Below are 15793 nucleotides of genomic sequence, written 5' to 3' on the forward strand. Positions count from 1 at the left end.
TTTTTCCCGCTGGGAGACCATCAAACAACTCACGTTGAGTTAGTGTACCCACTGGGGTCGCCGGAGAGGTTTTCTGGTCACAGTGAATTTTCCCATAAAAACAGTTTTGCTTGAACCTTGTTTTTTGTGACAGCCCATTTAAGAGAACAGCGTGCAGCTATGAAATTTTGCTTCCTGCTTGGGGAAAAATGCCACCGAAACTGTTGTGATGTTGAACACAGCTTACAAAGACAGTATGATAGGGAAAAACTCCAGTGTACAAGTGATTTTCTCATTCCAAAAAAGGTGAAATGTCAGTTGATGGCAAACCTCATCCTGGACATAGGTCAATCCAATCCTGAAAGGGTGAAAATGAGGACTCGTAGTGCATTTGGAGTTTGCTCCACCAGGTCAGACTGTTAATCAACCTTTCTATTTAGAGGTTCTGAAAAGGTAGCGTAACAGTGTGACAAAAAAGGCCTGATTTGTGGCAGACGGGGCCTGGTTTTGCCACCACGACAGTGCATCTGCTCACGCAGCCCTCTCAGTGCTCCAGTTTTTGGAAAAAACCAGCATGCCTCTCTTGCCCCACGCACCTTACTTACCTGACGTCGCTCCTAGCGACTTATTTTTGTTTCTGCGAATGCTGAGGGACATGAAAGGAGAGCGATTTGACGAAGTAGAAGAGGTAAAGAAAAAAACGAAGGAGGTGTTGTCAGCCATCCAAACAGATGAGTTTGAAAAATGTTTCCTAGAATGGAATCACCGATTTGACAAATGTATTAAGTGTCAAGGAGAGTACTTTGAAGGTGATAAGGTTGTTTTGTAAAAAATTTAAATACATAGCTTTGGGGAAAAAAAGTTTTTTGGCGGGGGGATACCCCCTCATATAGGGTGACCCAGCACTGTCTTTTAGAGAGAAAGGAACATCTTTTAAAGAACAGTGTGTGGTACCCTCCTCTTAAATATATCTGCCGTTAGCAGAACAGTAAAATGTATGGATTGTGAGGTGTTGGTAAGCCCTGGAAGAACCATAGAGCCACAGTGGCAATTTCTTGCCACTTGTTGACAACACTGATGAGCCAATGCAAATGGCAAGATTCTTTACAATAAATATTATAAATGTTGATGTAAAATGAGAAAAAAAATCAGTACTAGAGGGATAACTTTAGAAATAGTAGCTATTTTATTATTTTTTTTAATTTAACTTTATTTTTGGAGAAAATATACACTTGAGAAAATGTGCTTCCTCTACACATATTTCTCAGCGACATGTTCACTTTGTGTCCCTTTGCTCATTCTGCTAGTTGTTTGCCTCACCTTCGTTAACAGCCTCACCTGCATCGGACACAACACCTAAAGATGTAGTCTTTAAGAACGAAACTTCTTTTGTTTAAAGACCATTTCAGGGAGTGAAGAGTGTTCTTGAGGTTCCTCCCCCCTCTGTGGGTCCAGTAAGTGAACTCTTTGGGAGTTTGAAGTTCTGTTCCACACTTTTCCCCTTTCTGTCAAGATCCAAACATTGTGCCCCTGAATGAAACATTCAGTCATGGTGGGCCGGGCGCCATCATTTTTCCTGGTCTCATGTTAGGCGAAGGCAATGGTTACTAGAGGTTATCAGTTCAGCTGCTTCTCTGGATTCTTGGTTTCTGACTCCTGTTCTTCCAGGCAGGTAGCAACCAGTGTTGCAGCTTGGCTGATTGTAAGCCCTCAAGACTCCAGCTACTCCTCACCACACTGGGAAGTAGAATAGAAACTTCAAAGCTATATTCTGCCAGTTGGCTCGTTTGTCATTCAAGACCATGGCCCTAATCCTTAACCGAGAAGACTAGTGCCAGGAATTCCGTGGTTTTGTCTAAGTAGTATCACCAGTTGTGACCCCTCCTTTTGCAGGATGAGTGGGCATTGGTCCAAATTATATATAATGTAATTGCCAATTCGGCTTCTCGGCTTCTTTCTTTCTTTCTTCTTATGTACAGCTTAATAATGTCACATTACTCAGGTTGTGTAATTTTTATCCACATTCAATGTCACTTTTCCCATCACCATAAGTAAAAAGCTACTATTACCTTTATCAAAAGATAACCAAGACTGAGGGCAAAAAAATCTTTGAGAACTCAGGGTCTGGTATCTAGATTATATATAAAACTTCTACATCTTAACCACAGAAATGGCATAATCTCGTAAAAGAATGAGCAAAAGATGTGAACAGATACTTTACCAAAGGAGGTATCCCATTGGCCAATAAGCATTTGAAAACACAGTCATCATCATTAGCCATTACCAAAGCCAGCCAACCAACTTGCCACCAGCAGTAGCCGGTTGAGAGATGCAGATGGAACTAGTGAGATGCCCCTTCCTCCCCCGGAGTGACACTGAGTGACAGAAACACGACCACAAGCGCTGCCCAGGGTGGGAGGGGCTCACGGCTCATTTTAGTGGGAATGGTGCCGCCGTCGTGGGAACCAGGGTGGCAGTTCCTCCAAAGAGCAAAAGTAGAACTATCATGTGACCCAGAATTCCACTCGTGGGTGTCTTACCCTACAAATTAACAGCATGATGGGCAAACAACTAAGGCTCTGTGGCAGTCATTTTCCAGGCTCAGATTTTATTCATTTTTTAATGTCAGATTTAAACCTGGCTCTGTCAGATGCCCCTCCCCTCGCTCTCCCCGCGTCAGGATGTGTTGTGCTTAGCCTTTACAGGAGTCTGTTCCTTGGTGGCTTTGAACTGGACCTAGAACTCCAATCGAGGGCCTCATTAATAGTGTTCATGTTCCCCTGCCTGAGCTGAAACGATGGTGATTAGTTACCACATATCACAGTCAGAAAAGAGACCCCTGGAGGCTAGCGATTTTGGGCAAGGTTTTCAATCTCTAGTCAGTGAAACACCCACGTTTTAAAAAGCCATATGCTCACATGACCTAGACCCAGACTTTACAAGCAGTCCGTCATCAGGCTGGGTCCTACGAGTTGGAGCTCAGTAGACAGCAGTAGGGGTTTTGGGTGTCGTCAGTCAGTGAGCTGAGAGGAGTGTTCTTTCCAGGGAGCTAGTGAGCTTGAGTTCACTGCCACGCGCGCGCGCGTGTGTGTGTGTGTGTGTGTGTGTGTGTGTGTGTGTGTGTGTGTGAAGTAGTTCTTGGAGCTGGAGAATAGATGGCCATCAGGAGAGTTGATTGATGGATGTTGGTTTTGTGTTCTCACACCCTGGCTCCTGCCAGGCTCTGCCACACATTTGGCCAGCAGAGGGCACTGTTAACTCAGACTTGAGCACCATACACAACCCAGTTGGTTACCAAAGCTCGCTCTCTCTCGTTCTTTTTTAAGTTAGGGAGAGTACAACCCTTTTAGTTTTATAATGGAGGGATTTCAAGGCCCCACAATGTTTGTGACTTTGCCCAGGATTATCCCAAGTGATAAGAACTAGAATCAGGAATCCTGCAGATTTGCTAGCTAACTGTTATTCTCCAAATGTTATTTCCAGGTCAATCAGACATTTACAAGAAGCCTCAGCAACAGATGGAAAAGGCAAGTTCCCTTGTGCTCTTTCTGTGCTGCTCACCTCTCCCTGAGCCCCCGTGTGCCTGAGCGCCGCATGGGCGGGAGGTGGGGTGGGGGCAGCTGTGGGCGGGTGCTGTCTTCCTGGGAGGCAGGCCAGGGAGGTGCTGGGAGGTTACGCTGTAAGAGCAGTTGGGGTTGCTCACTAGAGGAGCAGGTGTTGAAGGTTCCAGAAACCTGTGTACAAGGAGGCTTCGGTGTGACTGCTGCTTATTAAGATGATTCATTTCATTTCTCCTCATGATCGTGATTTTCACCTTCTCAAAACTGAGCCAGGATGAACCCAAAAAAATTCTTGTCTTGGAAGGACCAGGGAAAGATAACACTTCACTGTGAGAACAGGAGGTATTATGGATTGGAGATGGCTATGTGCAAAGCATCCCTTCCTGCTGATTTAACACGCTTTCAAAATAGATGTGTTGGTATTCATCTAAAAGGGGACTCTGGTGCCAGGAAGAACTTTAAAAGCTCCAGTGTTATGTGGCCATGCTATTAGAACCTCTGTCCACCTTCTTGATTTCCTAACTGTACCTGCTAAATCAGAAACGAAGCCGCAAGGAAAGTGGCGTATGTGCTTCTGTGTTTGTGGAGCCGTTTGGCGTGTGCTCACGGCCCCAGACTGCTATGGCGGAACAGGACTTTCAGACCATAAGGGCCGAGAAGCCAGCCGGGTTCTTTCAAATGTTGAATCTGCCTGCAGATCCGTGATATCATAGAGCTAGTGCTGATATTAGTGGTCTTTTCTTTACAGCAGATTTTCCATGACTAATCGTGTGTATGGTCATTTGTTACTTTTTTCCTGACAATAAAAGTAAACTGGAAAAATAAATAAATAAATAAAAGTAAACTGGGCTTATCTTAGAAATATTGGGAAATGTAGTGATTATAAATCTTATTTCATAAGCTTGGTATATAATTAATATCATGTTACTGGGGCTGTTACAGCTCTTAAAGCATTGCATATATCAGTTGTATCAAATGTATCTGTGCATATGTTGCCATCATCATTTTCAGAACATATTCTACTTGAGGCCTTCATATAAGCTCCTCTTTTTTCCCCCTCCTATCCTCGTGTATTCTTGATCAATTATATATTATTGTTATTTCATATCCTACACTGTCCGTTGTCTTCCTTCACCCACATTTCTGTTATTCGTCCCTTTCAGGAGATGTTACCTCTTTAAATTAAATTAAATCTGATGTTGCACTTTCCTGAGAAGGGCAGATAGGGCCTTATCTAGAGCCTTATCTAGTTCTTATTTAGAGCACAGGATTCTGGGGGGTTTCTTTAGTTCTGACCACAAGACAAGGGGGGGTTATAAGTTCATAGAACCAATAAAATGATTTAAAAATTTTTTTTAAGTTCATAGAAAAATGGAAATAAAATGGAATTTTTCCATGAACTTTCCGTGCTCCTTCATAGTTACTGCTGAGATTCCTGTTGTCCTGACCCATATGGTATGTGGAGGTCCAGTACCTCTTGTTTGGGACACTGGTCTGAGTATACATTGTCCCCTCAGCCCAAGAGACATAGAGGAGCCTCCTGCCTTCTTGGAATCTGGCAAAGGAAAATGATAAAAGAATAAAATCGATGAGCACCTGACAAACATCCTGACACACATTGAAAAACCCAAATCAGAAAATGAAAGTCCCTGTCCCCTCTCCCGTACCCCCTTCCCATCCCCCCAGGAATAACTGTTGTTTGGGGGATATTCTTGTCTCTCTCTCTTTTTAATCCTAAGTATCTTAAATACAAAAGAAGATGTACTATTTTCATAACTTAATGAATACATCTTTTTCTCATTTTAGCATATTGGAAAACATATCTCACCTTCTACACATCAGTAATTCTGAATTAGTTCTTTTGGCTTTTGGGCCAAATACCTTTTAAAATCCCAAGGGGCACTGTTTTCACTTGATACATTTTATTTGTATTTTTCCTCTTGGCATCATGCTCCTCCCTCTGTGGATTCTGCAGCTCATCTTCCCCACCGGCTTCTGTGTCCCCATCTTTATCCTGCTGAAGGAGCCCTGGTGGTGTAGTGGTTTACCAGGCTCAGCTGCTACCTCAAAGGTGGCACGCAGTTCACCCTTACCAGCCGCTCCGTGGGAAAGATGGGCGGTCTGCTTTCACAGTGATGATTTACAGTCTAGAAACGCCATGGGGCAGTTCTACTCTGTCAAAGTCAACTCAGCATCCACTCAATGGCCATGGGTTTGGGACTTTGAGTCTTCCTTCTAATCCCTCTGGTGGAGTAGGGGGTGGGCTGCGATCTGAGTGGTGTCAGCCTTTCAAAACCACCAGCAGCTCTGAGGGAGAAAGTCCAGCCTTTCTACTCCCTTCTTGGAAACCCACAGGGCGTTGCTGTGTGTCAGCGTGGCCCACTGGCAGTGAGTTTGGTTTGCTGCTTTTCTGATCCCTCTGGCTGCTTCTCCAACTTGCGTTTAGGGGCTTTGGGGATAACTGGCCCATTGGGAACGATCTCTGGCCATTTTCTCCTCGAGACTTCGTCAGTTAGCTGAGTACCTTGGTTAAGTTCTCTGTGTGGGCAGATTGCACAGCAATTGAACCCCAAATTGAGTCAGAATCGTCTCCCAGCATCTGTCGTAAAGAGAAAGTGTGGATCAGGACCTGGGACTGTGAGTCAGCAGGGGACTCAATGGCAGCAAGTTTGGAGAGTTTGGGTTGGGGCAGAGTAGGCGTGTCTCATTTTCTCCTCCAGGTGACAGCAGGGGGCCTCTTTAGCAGAGAGTGATTGTTCGGGAGCAGGAACCCCCCAGGCTTCCACTCACCAGTCTGATGAGAACTGCTGAGAAGGCACCAGGGCTCACCAGCGAATATTGAAAACCCTTTGGAATGGCAACTAGGTAGCTGGGTGTGCTTGCTTGTACTGAATTGAATTTAGGTCGCAGGATATTGTTGAGCTAATCTGCCAATGTGTGGTTTCACTCCACACTTTGTCCGAGACTTCCAGAGTCAAGGCAGCCCTGTGGCCCATGGTTGACGTCTCCTCTGCAGCGAGCGCTCAAGAAGCCCCACTCTGGGTGCAAACCAAGCACAGGTGCAGCTGCCCTGTGGAGGCGCATTGCTCGTCCGCTCTGGGAAAGTTACAGAGGAGTGCAGGGATTCTGGAGTGGGCGCACGGCTGACACTGGCCCTTGGCTCTACCGCTGATCACCTGTGTGCCTCAGCGCACCCTCCTGAGACCTAGCCCGTCCTGGAGGTGGCTGGAGAGTCGACCCTGCCATGGACAGGGATGTCTCCTTCTGGCACTGGAAGCAGTGTAGACTGTTCTCTGGCACGTGTTCTTAGGCTTAGTATTCCGCTGACCCATTCGTTGTCTGACCTTAGCAATGACGAGGCATAAAGATAGCATATTTAGTTTAGGCCCATTCCGGGCTGGCTAATTGAGTACAACAGCACTTTGTCCTTGCTCTTCAGCTGAGGTTCGACGTCCCTTTCGGAAGGAGCCTCCTTGCTGCTCCTCAGGAGCCGGCTGTGGCATTCGGCCTTCTAAAGACGACAGCCTTGGAAACCCTTGGGGTCAATGTGTGACGGAAATGGGCCGGATGGCCATGAGTTTGAGGTTTGGGTGCAGCTTTCGAAGAGTGTTCAGATTTTATGTCTTTGCTTCTATATTCCTGTTGACTGAACCTGAGGGAGGTATAAAGAAAGACGTTAAGGGCGAAGCTGCCTGTCAGCCGTGTCTCTATCGCTCCTGTCACACGCTGTGACTTTTCTGGTATCTTCAGTCATTTAGACTCACTGCTGTGCTGCCCCTTCTGAGAGGAAGCTTAATTGAGTCTTGCAGAGACACATCCGAGCTCTGGTTCCATTGTGGTTCCTGCCAAGATTGCTGGTTGTTAACTGCCCTTGAGCCTGCATCCTCCGTTACCTTCTCTTTCTCACATGGCCTTGCCTTATGGAACTAGCTTAGGAATAGACACCATAAACTGAATGAACAGTGCTTGATGCTTCTGATCATGCTTTTCCCTCGTGTATCTGAGGAAAATTCAAAAGTAGTATTCTGCGCACTCTTAGCTTGTGTGTGTTTTGAAGGCACAGCAGCAAATGGTGATGGGCAAGTTGTAGGGGTTATGGAAGTAGTAGCTTCATTTTGAGCTGCTGCTATTTGTAGAGGAGCCTTGACCATGAGCAGTACCTGTTAGAGGCTCTTTAGGGTCAAGGTTACAGTTTCACAGTAATTTGTTATTAGCACTTCTCACTGTTGGCATTTGCCCGATGGTGCAGAAACCATGACGAATAAGATGGTAGCGTCTTCACACAAACCCGGCCGGGCTGCAGACTGTGCTATAGCATACTTGGAGTGAAGGCGTTCATTTCCTGGTAGAATGCCCCTGATAAAACAGTAAAAGCCGTTACTAATATTAAATTCAACCCTTGAGCCAGTGTCTTAATATTCTATGTGATGCAATCAGAAGTGTGTGCACAATTGCTGAAGGGGGTGGAGCTTGTCTTAAGGGAAGGTACATGTGTGATTGCTGGAGTTGAAAGCTGAACTGACAGCTTTTTTTTTTTCTTTCTTTTTTTAAATGGAAACCATTTGTATTTGAAAGAGCGACAAAATGTGGTTACTCAGACCTGGGAGCTTGTCAGACATTTTCCTAAGAGTGAAGGAAGCAAGCTTGTCACTTCAAAAACAAACCAATTGATGACATTTGTTGCCAATGATAAAATTTGCACTTTCAAATGAAAATTAGAATTTAAGAAAGCTTGCACTTCCAAATTCTTAAGAGGCTTCTGATGTGAGCAAGGGTAATGCAAAAAGAATGTGATTTTTAAAAAATTAATTCATTTTACTGGGGGCTCTTACAGTTCTTTATATCAGTCCATACATCAATTCTATCAAGCACATTTGTACATGTGTTGCCATCATCATTTTCAGAACATTTATTTCTACTGAGCCCTTGGTATCATCTCTCCACACACACCCCCTCTTTCAAGAATGTGACTTTTAAAGTACTTTATCTAATGAAATATATTTGGGAGATCCATGTAACTCAGTGAAACACAATTTTTAAAGGATGAACGTGTAATCGTCTGTAGTCGCAGGTGAGTAAAAGATTCAGTTCAAGGATAGGGTGCGCCAGTGGGTTTTATTGCAACAGCACGGAAAATTCATTGGTTCAGTGTGAGATTCCCCCCTCCACCAACTGATAAGATCACGTCAGGTTTTCATGTAGAATCAAACCACCTACAATTGTCTGAAAGTCCTTTATTTATGTAAGGGTACATTTCTTCATACCCTTCATCCACAACCTTTTCCAACAGATTGAATGAAGAAGCAGATAGGAGAAGCTAGCTTATGGTAACATGTAGTGGGTTTATTTTGTTATTTTCTAACATGTTAATAAATATTTTGAAATTTCTATTTTCAATTTTAATTTGGTAAATATGCATACTTTAATGATACTGTTTTTTAGTGATAATTTACGTAAATTGTTCGTTACATTTCCCTGATGTGTCAACATGCTCTTGAATTGTGTGCTGCGTGTTGTGTCTCTGACTCAGGGTTCCCTGTCCCCGTATCTTCTCCTTACTGTTTTCGAGTGACCGTTAAGCTTCCGGTCTCACAGAGGTGGTTTTAGTAGAGCCCGGTCTGTCCAGGCAGTAGCCTTCATTCTCTGTGCTACTCTGTTTCATTAGAAGATGCCCTTGGGAATAGCTTCAGTTCAAGGTCACAGAGTATCCTAGGATACTCAGAGTCATTGGTCTCTACAGGTCCAATAAGAATTTGAGTTCTGCTTTGCATTTTTCTCCGCTTCTGTCCAGGCCCAGGTACTGTGGCCCTGATCAGGATGGTTGGCTTGGTAACCAGGCACCATCTACCGGTAGCAGTTCTTTGGTCACAGGGCGGATGAGGCCGTGGCTCGGGTAGGCTGTTAGCCCTGAAGACCAGTTTCTTCTCTGAGACTTTGCTTTCCTTCGCCCTTTTGGTCCTGATGAGTTGAGACCAACTATTGTATCGTAGGTGGGTGTGTGCAGACTTTCAATACTCCACATGCAAAATGTACATTTTATGAACTACATGAAACCATTTGACTGAGTTGCCCCAAGAGACTGAGGTTCTAGCTTTTAAATGTAGAAAACAATTTTGTAAAGTGTTTGGTTGATGTCAGAGAAGTCTCTGTAATTGTGCCTTCTGTGAATCTATGTAGCTGCCCTTACACATATGTACAGATACTTCTGTGTCCGCACTAATATGTGTACACCTGTACCTGATATAGTAAATATTGATAGACATAGTCAACATAGACAAAAGGTTTTTGGGGGTTGTCAATACTTTGTAGAGGGGTCCTAAGGGCAAAAGTTGAAGAACAATTCTGTTACAAGCAAGGCTTCATGATGACTATGTGGGATAATGAAAAGTTAGGGAAGGGCTGCCTTGCTATTTTTTCACTTGTTTATTGACTTCATTTCGTATTTGGTCAGGAACTTGTGACTGTTTAAGATGCCCGTTCGTTCTGGGGGAGAAGCCTGGTGGTGTAGTGGTTATGCATTGGGCTGCTAACTCACTGCAAAGTCAGCAGTTCGAAATCACCATCTACTACTCAGGAGAAAGATGAGGCTCGCTAGTCCCTTAAAAAATCGTAGTCTCGGAAACTCGTGGGACAGTTCTACCCTGTCCTGTAGGCTACTGTGAGTAAAATCAACTTGATGGCTGTGAATTTGGTTGGTTACTTTTGGGCAACTCACACAGTAGATAAAAGCTTTCTGCTGTATCTGGGTGTGTTCCTATAAATAGGCCCAGTGAGAAAGGAAGATAAATCATCATTGTGTGCATTATCCTTGTGACTCGTGCTTGTCTGTTTTATATTTTCCCCTCGTGGTTCCCTTAGACTGCCGGCCCTTACTGGAACAGTAGAATGAAAAGCAAACGAAACACGTGCATGTTAGTTTCTAATGGCTGCCATTATAGAGTGCCACAGACTGGCTGGTTTACAGCCACGGATTCATCATCTCACAGTCCTGAGGCTGCAAGTCCCACCCAGTTCAGGGTCCCCATGAGTTAAGGATGACTTACCAGCAGCCAGCAAGGGCTGGCCGCTTTGATGGGACTCTGTGTTTCACATGGTCATTCAGCTGATTGGCAGCAGAGCCCTTCCACCAGGCAGGTGTTCGCCAGCACTTCCGCCCTTGGCCCTTTGACCGGGTCCCCGTTTGCAACTCTAAATTTGTCTCCCCTTTATTTTTCACTTTACAAGTAGAACCTAAACTAGCCACAGATACAACAGGCTTTGGAGATTATTACAATCTAGAGACTTGTGTTCATAAGCCTCAGGCGGGTGAGGGAAGCAGGGGAAGACAAGCGATCCCAAGTTGTTCATTGTGCCGTGGCTTCACCTCCCCAGTGTGTGGGGCGACTGGAGAACTGAGAGCGAACTGGTCAGGAATGGTGAGTTGAATTCCCCAGTGCAGAGCTGTGCTGTTGCCTGCGCCGTTCGTGAGGACAGTCCACTGGGACCCCACCGTCCAGAGCGCCATTTCTTAGTGAAGAGAAGAGACAGAAGAGAGGGGGCACCCTTTAATTGATTGCTTACAAGTTTTCCATCTTTTCTTTTGTGCCTGTAACTGTAAATCCCCACCTGTCTCAGAAGTCTAAAGCCATACATATGGTGAGTGCCCTGTAAACAGTGTGCTGCTCCCGAACGGTGGCAGGCTGGCAGGCCCAGTACCGGGCAATGTGATGGGAGCAGTGATGGAACTCGTCCTCTGTGAAAGGGTGACCTAAGGGACAGTAGATGAGGTTCTCTGGAGAAGGGTGGCTTCCAGCAAATTCTTAAAGGGCTTTGTCACCCTAGGTTAAAAACCATTGCTAAAGGAATTTTGAAGAGAAAATGAGAAAGACTTGAGTGTATTTTATTTTGAGTATATTTATGGCTTGCTACAGTGATTTTAGTTTACTTTAATTCCTCCAAATTCCTTTCCATTAAGTTTAGTCAACATGTTCCCTAATGTTCATTTCTATCAACATTTTGAAATAACTAATTAACCATGAGACCACCCAAAGCAAAAAGGCCTCCCACATCAGCAGCCTTGTGAAGAACACGCGGCCAGTTTGTATGAGCCCTTTACAATATTGGAAAGAAGCCCAGCTATTTGTCTGGCGCAGGCACCCCGCTGGCCTGGTGAGCGTGCCCTTTCTGGTCCTGCCTGGGCTTGTTCTCTTACCTGGTGGCATTAGTGCACAGACATGCCTCAGAGATACCACGGCAATAAAAGCAGATGCCACAATAAAGCCAGTCACGTGAACTTTCCAGTTTCCCAGCGCATAGAGAAATGATGTTTACCCTACAGTCTAAATTAGTATTATGAAAACATCTGAGAAGGTGACGAGAGCTACAGGAGCATGTTCTGCTGGAGGAAGGGTTCCGTGAGCCCCCTCAGTGCAGGGCTGGCGCACACCTTCTGAGTGTGGAGGATACATGCAGTGTCCCAAAGCAGGATCAGCAAGGCATGTCTGGACATTTGTGCTCCCGGTGTCTTGAGCTGCTGTTGAAACCAGCTCTTCTTTGATGACCTCGGTCAGTATCAGGGAAGGTCGGATCCCTCCCTGAGAAGGGTTTGTCTGCTGTTGGCCAGCCTGTGTCAGCCAGCAGTGAGAATCCTGACCTCCCCCAGCTACTGCGGCAGTACTGCGCAGTGGACAGCTGGGGGAGCCCTGCACCTCAGCTCGCTGCAGCCGCCGCTGTGGGCCTGACCTGCCGCAGCTCAGCACTGCGGCTGCAGGCTGGCACGGAGACAGGACTGACGTGAGCAGTCGCTGACATCACCGTGGGTCTGAGACCGCTGGGGCCTTTGGCGTGTTTCCAGAGTAGAAGGGAGGTGAGAGGCAGACCTTTCTACAGGTGGTGGAAAAGTCTGTTTAGGGTTAGTCTATCCTGGTGTGTGTGGAGTGTGTGTGTCTGTCTGTGTGCCTGCCTTAGCCACTCTTTTGGGCCATTTATGTTTTTTTCTTATTTATTATTGAAGATATAATTTGCTCACAGTAAGTTGCGCAGGTGTTACCTGTTCAGTTCAGTGACTTGACCATTCCTGGCTCACTTTATTAAAAGTTGCATATTGAAAAACCTATTTTGCATCATTTTCCACGTGGCCCTCAACAGTTTATGGATAGAAGAATTCCATTTTCTATGCAGCCTTTCCCCAGACTGTGTGGGATGAATGAATGGGGTTCCCTTTAGTGGTGACCAGAGGGCGCCTATGAGATACCCTTCCCCAGAGGGGACCCCTTCAGGGCAGCAGGGCTCCAGTTCCCATGGATGCCTTCCTCCTGTGGTCACAGGGAGGGCCTGGGCAGCTTGGCCTTCACGCCTGTGCTGGACCGTGAATGAGCGGTGCCCCCCTCCCCTACTCCTCCCCCGGCTTGAGTGAGCTGGAGCAGATTGGAAATTCGAAAATTCAGAGTGAGTCAGAATGACTCTAATGCCAACCAGGCTCTGTCATCATCCTCGCTCCTTCAGTGTTTGTGTTTGACTCAAAGTTCCGTCTGAGGCACAGCAGGAAGGAAGCGGTGAAAAGGATGATGGGTAGGTGGGGATGTGTTTAAGCCAGAGGCTTTTCTTCCACACACGGAAGGATTGTCTTAGAAATGTTTCACCCTCTCAGTGGTTGTCGCGGGCCTTTGCTTCTGGGTGCCACATAACTCATATAGCACTAACTCCTGAGAATGCATTGCTGGCGACTCCTGGGCATTGCCTGGCAATTTGAACCTTAGTTGCATCGCCCCAAACTGCCACGGATTATAAAGCGATGAATTGCCTTTGTCTTACAGCATAGCGTAGCTATTAAGAGCCTTGTTCTTGTTCTGGTGGGGGGGGGGGTGGTCGGCAAGGAGGGCGGAAGGAGGAGGTGGGCTGGGTTCAAGCCCTGGCTTCTTCATGTATAAGCCGTGTGACTTAAACTGCCTTCAGCTTCCCTAGCCCTCGGTTCTGTGAGGCAGCAGCACCGGCCCCCTTCCACATGGAGGCTATTAGGAGGGTTACAGGAGATGAAACACACGAGGTGCCTGCTCTGGCCCTGGCACTCGGTAATCCCTCCGGAGGCAGAGCTGCCAGTGCTCTTGTTTGTATTGTTGTCTTGGTTACAAGACTAGGGTAGTCAGCTAGGAAAGAGGGGGCAGCTAGTTTGTCTTCTTGGTGACTGATGAGTCCTTTGAGAGCAAGGGTGAATATCTCAGGAGGAGACGGGATCTTCTGTAGATGGCTTGTGTTTGCTCTTTTGCTGCTGAATGAGGACGAGTGTTGACTCTGAACATGTTTAAACATTTGAAAGAACTGAGGCACGGCTTGCCTCAGTGGACGCACACTCCCGTGGCATCAGCAAGGAGTGTTGAGCGAGAGTGAACGGTTGTTTTCTTGAGAGTGAGTGGGAAGAAGAGGAATCCCATGACAGATGAGATCAGCCTTATAGGCGCTCCTAAAACAGCTGTACATGATGTCCGCACAGCCTCCTGCCACCGTGTCTCTCCTTCCCAGCGGCCCGGAAGGTTTTTATAGCCCTTATGCCCAAGCTTGATCCCTATGTCTAGGGGCAGCTGGGCCATACGTACTTAAGCATGGCCCTCCTGGTGATTCTGGTGCTCCGCCATCTACCTTCCCGCCCTCACTTGCACACAGTTATTCTCCAAATGAGGAGACAGATGCCGCGAGGGGGAAGTGGCGGGCCAGGGCTAGGCACACTGAGCTTTTATGGTGCGGGGACCAGGATTCAGGTCCCCTGGCTCCTGCCCAGGGCATTTCTCTTCTCGGCATGCTCATTCTTTTACCATATTTGCTTTTCTTTGTGGTGGGGTCAGAAATAGCCAGTCCCGACTTGGTGAGCCATCGCCATTCCTCGGGAGGCCAGCTCACTACTGTTCAGTGAGCAGCAAGCTGTCAGCATTCTGGACTCTAAGGGAATCTTCTCCAGAGGAAAAACACCCAGAGGCTTTGGGTCCCAGGCTCCCTGGTCGTCACATAATCAATGCTGGTGACATTTCACGCTGCTCGGAGCTGGAGCTGGTTCGGCTTCTGCTCAGCCTCTCGCATCACCAGGGCATGTGGCTACACTGCTTCCAGGAGGGTCCGGGGTCTCTGGCAGTCTCCAGGCCACTGTTTGTCCACTTTCACTTCCTAGAGTCTGGGTTTCGGTCAGATGGGCAGCCACTCTGACTTAGTACATGCCACACTTGGCCTCGAACGGTTTCTTCATTCCTGAGGTTAGAACACCCTACATTCTTCTAGCGCTTCCTGTATACCATCTCATGAATTCCTCCATGAGTCCTAAAGTATTGTAATTTCTGTCTCACAGAGGCTGGACCTCGGGCTCAGAGAGGTTCGATGTGGGTTACTCGTGGTCACGCAGTAGTAAGCAGCAGGGTTGGAATTTGAACCGGAGGTACTGAAATGTGCACGACCCATGCTTTGAACCCCTCTGCTCTCATTTTCCCCTGCAGTAGGGAGTGGAGCAGACCCCAGTGTGGCCCCGGCCCGATTCCTCCAGACACCAGTCCTGGTGCGACTGGAGTTCATGTCCGTCATGAGTGACGAGGGGAAATAAACATCCTGAGCTCCACTTGATTGTGGCTGCATGTCTGAGCAGCAAACCTGTTGGCCCGCAAGGTCCTGCGGAGCTCATCGCGCATGCTGTCCTGGTCTGTGTCTGGTGGGCCTTCATTGCTGATGCTTGGAAGTGGAGCCGGCAGGCTTTCCTAGGGCAGGTCCCAGCCTGCCTCACTTCAGAGAGTCTCAGCAGTCAGCCTGGGAGGGAGTGGCGTGATGGGGTCTGACACTTGACGGGGGCCACACACGGCTCCTCCTGCTCACACGCCCCGCCTGTGTTCTGTGAGCCCATTAGGACCTGCACTGCCTCAAGCCCTCTACTTTCTCTGCGTGAGCGCTTCGCATCCCCGCTGTACTTCACCTGAAGAATTCTTTCTGCTTTCCTCAGCATCATGACCTTGTCTTTCTGTCTCATCCAGCACACCACCGCAGGAACAGCCACTGCCCCGCCCGTTAAAGAGAAATCTCACCACCGTTAGAGGGCTGGCTGGCTTCTTCCTCTCTTAGGGCTGCCATCGCAAATCACCATTTGTTCTCTCCCAGTGCTAGTGGCTCACACTCGCTCTGACCGAGTGGCTTCCAACGCACACTGACCCTAGAGGACAGGGTGACATTCTGAGACCGTGACTCTTTTTTTCTTTATCATTTTATTGGGGGCGCGTACAGCTCTTATCACAATCCACATATACATT

At 47.1% G+C, this 15793-nt stretch overlaps 1 protein-coding gene across 1 annotated transcript in view; it reads left to right on the forward strand.

Moving 5' to 3' along the window:
- The window catches only part of GPR107 (G protein-coupled receptor 107), a 57997-nt gene that overhangs the window by 35108 nt on the left and 7096 nt on the right, over positions 1 to 15793 (forward strand). Inside the window, exon 13 of the mRNA XM_013007400.2 lies at positions 3463 to 3506. Coding sequence (XP_012862854.2) covers positions 3463 to 3506 — 44 coding nt within the window. The remainder of the gene's footprint in view (positions 1 to 3462; positions 3507 to 15793) is intronic.

Source organism: Echinops telfairi, unplaced genomic scaffold, assembly GCF_000313985.2.
Source record: "Echinops telfairi isolate 266 unplaced genomic scaffold, ASM31398v2 ScPeMD7_22;HRSCAF=79, whole genome shotgun sequence".
Classification (NCBI taxonomy): domain Eukaryota; kingdom Metazoa; phylum Chordata; class Mammalia; order Afrosoricida; family Tenrecidae; genus Echinops; species Echinops telfairi.